At 38.1% G+C, this 7162-nt stretch overlaps 1 protein-coding gene across 3 annotated transcripts in view; it reads left to right on the forward strand.

Moving 5' to 3' along the window:
- Window positions 1–6637, forward strand: part of LOC147029310 (glucocorticoid-induced transcript 1 protein-like) — a 92191-nt gene extending 85554 nt beyond the window's left edge. The window contains exon 8 of one of the 3 annotated variants that reach the window (XM_085872268.1): window positions 2928–5564. In XM_085872268.1, coding sequence (XP_085728394.1) covers window positions 2928–2982 — 55 coding nt within the window. In that variant the 3' untranslated portion in view covers window positions 2983–5564. Of the gene's footprint in view, window positions 1–2927 lie in introns of all 3 variants that reach the window. The other 2 variants (XM_085872267.1, XM_085872265.1) reach the window with 2 other exon arrangements.
- The last annotated feature ends 525 nt before the right edge of the window (window positions 6638–7162 follow it).

Genomic DNA, 7162 nt, shown 5'->3' on the forward strand with positions numbered 1-7162 from the left:
TCTAAAAATTATTTTAAATATGTAATTCTTATAACTACAAAGGTTTCAACCATCTTTATTTCCTTATATAAATTAGCAAGTAAACTCCCATCTTCTGTGTGTCCTGCAGTAAAATATAATAAAAAGAGAAATGTAATATTAACGATTCACATCATCAAAACATAATCACAGGTGATCTCAGGATAGTGAAGGATAAAAAAAAATACGCACAATACTCGCAAAAGGAACAAATTAAAAAGTACAATATTCCATTTTTTACAATTATTTATTTTCCTTTTAATTACAGAGAACAATCTTTCAAACTAGATGGTATTCATAGAATACTTACGCTGCGCAGTTTTGAGAAGGACGGTGTTTTTTTCAGCTTTTTTTTTTCTTTGATCCAATATGGTGCCAGACCAGTGACTGATGATGCCACTTTTATCAAACTATATTTCCCATGGGTAGTTGATCAATTTGTTAAAGTTTTGCATTGATCGGTTAGTGTTTTTCACAATTGCAGAGATTGTTTTTCATGCTGGCCAGATCAAGTGTTGCACTTGTCCAATTATGACATCATAATGAAGGCACCGATGACATCATCATTAACATATCTTATTCCACATGGGGAGTACATTAGAATGAGCCATGTTTAAAGTTTTTTTTCCTCCGAGTGGTTTCGGAGATATCGAGGGGCAAAGTTTTTGGGTTTTTCCAAGATGGCGCCTGTACCACGTGACCTATGATGTTGTAATTATCATTCGAAAAAGTCTACAGGAGGAGGTTCTCCAATGGTGAAAATTGTGTCCATTGGATCAACAATTGCGTATAATTTTTTTTCATACTGAATGGATCAAGCATTGTACTTGTTGAATTATGATATCATAATGAAGGTACTGATGACATCATTAACATATCTTATTCAGCATGGGGAGTACTTTATAATGAGCCATGTTTCCATTTTTTTCCATGAAGCTGTTTCAGAGAAATAGAGGTGCAAAGTTTTTCGTTTTTTCAAGGTGGCGCCTGTACCACATGACGTATGATGTCATGATTATCAATTTAAATTCCTACAGGAGGAGGTGCACCCATGGTCAAAATTTCATGTCAATTGGACCAACAATTGCAAAGAAAATGAATTTTTAAAATGCAGACATGTATGCACATTAATACGGCACACGCACGCGACCGATTGCATAACCCCGCTTTTTTCTTTGCGAAAAGGCACTCATGACGTCATCATTAACATATGTTATTCAGTCTGGGGAGTACTTTATAATTGATCCTACATTTGGGTCCGTTTGTTTGTCTGTGTTTGTCTGCACAGAACTTTCATGTTTTTTCCCGCAACCGGTTATCGGATTGAGACGAAATTTTCACCATTGGTGCGACTCCTCATGTAGAATGTTTTAATGATAATTATGATGTCATAGGTCATGTGGTGTGGCAGCCATGTTGGAAAAAACGGAAAAACTTTTGACCTCTGTATCTCTGAAACCGCACCAAGGAAAAAATTGAAACTTGGCACATAGCAAGTGCTCTTCATGGTGTGGTGTAGTCTGCGGGCCTACGGGGAGGGGCATTATGATGATGCATGATGGGCGTGATGATTGGAGGAGTGGTCGTGGTGGTTATCGTATCTGCAAGGGATATAGGGTGTGCGCGCCGTCTGAGGCGTCGTAGTAATACTGGAGTCGCCCGGCTCGTGAGTGTGCCGAATACGGAATAAAGGAGAGCCGCCGGGCAGAGTACGCCCGCGCTCGCACGTGTGCAACACAGCCCGGCTCGACTGTTCCTCCGCATCGTGTCTGCCTGCTAAGCATCTCCCATTTCAGTACAGTACACATGGGGAATGAGTTTGATTTTTTTTTTTTTAATGAGGTCATATGTGCCTTCGTTATGATGTGATAATTGCATATGTAGAAAAGGTTTTTTGAAAATTTTTGAAAAAAAAATATATGAAGATTTTTGAGGGTCATCTTGGGATAAAATGGTCCACAGAAAAAAAATTTAATTACGTTATTGGTCACGTGATTTGACAGCCATATTGTTTTTTTTTTTTAAACCTTCAAAAATCTTCTTCTCTGAAGTGGCTGAACAAATCAAGGCGAAACTTTACACATATGACCACCTATCCATGAGGAACAAAAGGTTCATGCATATGATATCATACGTCAAATAGCTGGCAGCTATATTACCCTAAAACATATAAAAATACACCACTCAAGTCCTGGTGAGGGTGTGCCATCTCTGATTCCTCTTTTTCTTGTTCATCTTGCAGAGGGATGGATAGGTGAAGTGTTTGACACTTGGTGATAGTTTATAAGCAAGATTCAAAATGTGGCGATACTAATGAAATATGAAACGCAAGAGGAATGTTAAGACTATCTTGTATCACATTAATATTAAACTGAATGCTAAAGAAACCGCTTTAACTTGAATGTCTTGTTGATCAAATAAGGGTCAAGCGATTTCAACTAGGTTCAGTAAAAATATACAAAGGATTTAAAGCAGCCATGCCCAGCTACAGGATGTGGACATGCATGCCATGCAGACTGTGGTATTCTTCTCCTCCTTCTTCCCACGCAGTGCTAGATGGGGGTATTGCAATCGCTTCTGTGTTTGTCTGTCTGTCTTGTCCTAACTGACTGTCTGTCTTGAAGCAATTGTCCAAGCCATAACTTTTTTTTTTATCATTTGAGCTTTTGTCATCAAATCTTTAACAAACCTTTATGATGAGAATATGGAGAACACAAATGAAAAATAAAAATTACTTTTTTTTTTTTTAACAGCTCATTTTCGTCACGTTTAGTTCGATCACAAAGCATATGCAGACGAGCTTTGCATTTTTAGATGCTTTCAATTGTTTTGTTTTTTTGCAGTTTAAAAGTTTATGCCCAACTTTTTATTAAGTGTCATATTAACAGTGTGTTGTGGGCCATCTGCAGTGTGTGGTTGGGAGTTGTGAACGGATGGGGAGGATCTTTGATCGGGCTGAGCTGAGGTTGTTCAAAATGCTGATTATATGCATTACTCTTTTGGTCTGTCTTCCACGCACGTAACGTTATAATCTTACATTTATAGTTTGTATTCACATCCAGAGGAGAACCATGCATTTGCTGATTATAAAAAGCCAGCAACAGCTGTCTGTCTGTCTTTCATACACACATTCCTACATCCAGAATGAGTTGAACCTTTGTGCTTGTACTCTGGGTGTACCGGGAAGATTTTTGGTGGTTAAAAAAAAATTGTAGCCTCGTTTGTTTCTGTTTCAGTGATGATGCCAATTCTCCCTGTAAATGGGTATCGTGTAGTGCCGTTCCTGGTAGGAGTGGGAATTACAAATGTAATTAAAATATGTCGATTCCCTGCATGAAAAGCCATAGACATCGGACATTATCATGATCATTTGAGGTGTTTGTTTATTTGTTTGACTTATACGCACTCCAAAATAAAATTTTAAAAAATAAAAATAAATAATGAAAAATCACTCGGTGACAACTTGATGAAATGGAACGGCACTCGGAAAAGCACATACCTCCACCAGGCTGAATTGTTTACATTTTGTGTGCCATTGATAGGTTGGATCTGAATCCAGACCTGAACCAAAACTGAATCATCTTGTTCTTGTCACCTAACCAACTCATCCACCTAATTTTGTCATAACTCATCCACAACTTTTTGAGATATCATGCTCCACATAGTTTTTGGCCCCATCTCTCAATGGTGAAGAATCACTTAAAATTTTTTTTATAAAATCCGGATCTAGATTCAGATCTTCACCAAAATCGAAGGAATTGGTCCTTGTCACACACCCAACATGTCCAAGTTTCATCTGAATCCATCCACAACTTTTTAAAGATATCATGCAATATCGTTTTTAGCCCCATCTCTCAATGGTGAAGAATCAGTTAAAAATTAAATAACTCTTGTATCTGGATCCAGATTCGGATCTTCACCAAAATCGAATCAATTAGTCCTTGTCACACACCCAACCTGTCCACCAAGTTTCATTGGAAGCCTTCCATAACCTTTTGTGATATATATATATATATATATATATATATATATATATATATATATATATATATATATATATATATATATATATATATATATATATATATATATATATATATATATATAGTTTTTGGCCCTAATCTCTCAATGGTGAAGAATCGCTTAAAAAAATTCTCAGATCCAGATCCGGATTCGGATCTTCACCAAAATGAAGTGTTGCGTCCTTGGCTGGTCACCTGCACACACACAAAAAAAATTCAGAACGATTGCTTGAAATCTGTGGCCAAAAATCGTGTGCCAAACAAACAAACAAACAGACAGACAGAGACAAATACTGTAGACCAACATACTTGGGGAATTTTTTTTTTGCCAAGTAATAATAATAATAAATAATAAATAATAATTGTCTTTATATAGTTCCTGGACTGCTGAACCAAATTAGTGTAACACTACAGGTTGTGCTCAGGGGTGAAGGGGCAGAAAATGTCGTGAGAGAAGGGACATTAAGTGGAAGTGGATGGAGGGGTTGCGGGAACCAGTTCATTGGGTTTTCTGTGAAGGTGTGAATTCACTTTAGTACAGATTAGAGGCAAAAATTAAACGAATCAATACAGAACATGATTGAAAATAATGTATGCACACAAATTTACATTTTAGTAGTTCAGGTTGAGAGTGGCGGGACTACAGGGAAAGAGGTAGGTGCTGCCGTGCTTCGGTGGAACGTCCGAGCTGGCTAAGTGACATGCTGATACTCCCTCACACTGTGCACCCAAATGGTGGTTCGAGCCTGAGCAGTCACTGCGCTGGACTCGGCGTGCTGTCCTTGCAGACATTAATCATCCTGAACCCAATGTGTCCTTTAATGAACGATTAATAACTAAAGCTGTTTGTGATTCGGGCAACTCGAATCACTCAGAGACCACGTGACTTCATGTGCGTATTTAATAAGTAAACGGGGAGGGAGAACAAAGCACACAAAAGCATTTGCTTACACAGTTGATTCACAAAGATATGCACCCTGAGTATTGGACAAACGGAAGTACATTGTACTTAAATTCAAACGACTTTATATCAGACGAGCGCAACTTGAATCGACGATTGTCCCATCATCATAAAACTCGACATAAATTGGTGACTTACTGTACTTTAAATTCAAAAAAACAAATTTAAAATTGCTATTGTTTTCATTGTCTCACGCATCTTCGTTTTCATTCCGAGTTTTGTTTTGCATGGCATTTGTCTTTCTGATCCTAGATTTCTATTTCAGACCCAAGCACATGGGAGAAATACCTTTATTTTGCTGCCCCGACAAGAACAAAGTTAATTTTGTACCGAAGACAGTCTCAGCCTTTTGTCCAGTCAGCACAATCAAGCCTTCACTCCTCACCGTTGAGCCCAGTTTCAGGGCTTTTCCTGGAGCCGGCGGGCCCACGGTTCTCACGACCATTCATGGTGTGCACGAGTCGGGCCTACCTTTCCTGCAAAGCCAGCAAACCTGCAGTTTCACTCTCTCTCTGCCTGATACACTGTTTTGACTCTGCAGTTGTTTTTCTCCCATCACTTGGCTATCTTCATTCACTTCTGCTTACTTATAGGAACAGGTCACCTTTTCAAGTGCTCTCCCAGAGTAATTTGATCAATTGATGTTCATTCGTTTTCTTTTCCCACCGAATTATAATTGCTTCCTTGTACTTCAGTGTTTACACTTCCACTATTTTGAAGACGATGTTGTGTTGAATGTGAACGAGTGATGAAGGATAGGTCTGAGTTCTGGACGTGCATTCGTTGGATACCAAAAACAGGTTTGTGTATCTGTGTTTGTTTTGGGAAATGTGAGCAATTAATATATCTTGTACTTTGGATTTTGGCTGTGTCCAGGAAGAGATTGGGCCATTGCACATGCACACTGATACTCAGGTCACTTAAAAGTTACATGTTTTTATTTATTCTTTGGAAAACCGCAATAATGCGAGAACGGAGTTTGTTTCACTCACCTGTCCTTATTTTCCTCGAGCAGATTCTTCATGCTGACAGCAGCTGGATACTGTACTCGCCAGATCGAGTAACCATTGGTACAGTTTAATTGAATAGACATTGAAACATCAATCATTCTCATTCACTTTGTTTCTTTCTTCGAGAAACCGTTTAATGATTGTAGCATGTGTGAAACATTCCTTGTTAATGAAAAATACATTCCTTGTTGGTTACAAATTGGGACATTTGACATGTCAGTACCGATTTGTCTCTGCTAAGCAGGTTGTTTGATTCTTATTTAAGAAAAGAAAAACAAAAACTTTACCTTTGAATGCTTGGTTGTTTTTAATGCAAAAAAAAAAAGAAAAGAAAAGATTTCAAACCATGTTGGATAAATCTTAAACAACACCACAATTTCTGCCTTTCAAAATTGCTGGTAATTCTGAGGTTTATCTTGTGAATATAAAGGCGTGTTATGTTCATGTTGTATTTGCTTGTATATCGTTCGATTTTATAGATAGCAATCCATTCATCTCTTCCTGTGTTCACCATCAGTTTGGTGGTGTTTGCTCCAGCTGGCTTGCTGTGGAATGCAACGCACTTGTATTCACAGTATTAAACCGGTTCAAATGATTATATAATAAAGTTTTACCAGTTTTTCTAATTAGTTTTGAGTTTCACAACACCAGTTTTGCTGTTTGTGTCTTAAAATATATGTTTTGGGTCTCTCACTAGCTCATAAGAAGATTATGTGTTTACACGCGAAAAGTTGCGGCATCTCATGGGTGGAAACCTCAAATCTCAATTGTATCGACAAATTGCCGAAGCCACGATTGTGTTTCCTTGCAGACAAAGATCAGCGTCATTCGGGTGGAAACTCAAAATGATAATTGTATCGAGATATTATCGAACCAGCGGATGTTTCTCGGTGCAGTAAATGGTGAAACTTCCAATGCCGAACCTGTGATTGTGTTTATATGTGGAGAGAGAGAAGTTTCATATGAAATTTGAAATCGTAATTGCATTGATAAATTTATGAAACCTCCCACCCACCTTAGGACACCCGCTGGGACCCCAAAATATTACACACAAAGTTTGGCGGTTCTAGCCCTAAAACTGAGGGAGTCATTTGGGAACAAACAGACAGACGGTCCTGCTTTATTATATGGACGAGTGGGGCACCCATGAA

The sequence above is a fragment of the Eptatretus burgeri genome, chromosome 3, assembly GCF_056783735.1.
Source record: "Eptatretus burgeri isolate ZD-2024b chromosome 3, Ebu_testis_v1, whole genome shotgun sequence".
Lineage (NCBI taxonomy): Eukaryota > Metazoa > Chordata > Myxini > Myxiniformes > Myxinidae > Eptatretus > Eptatretus burgeri.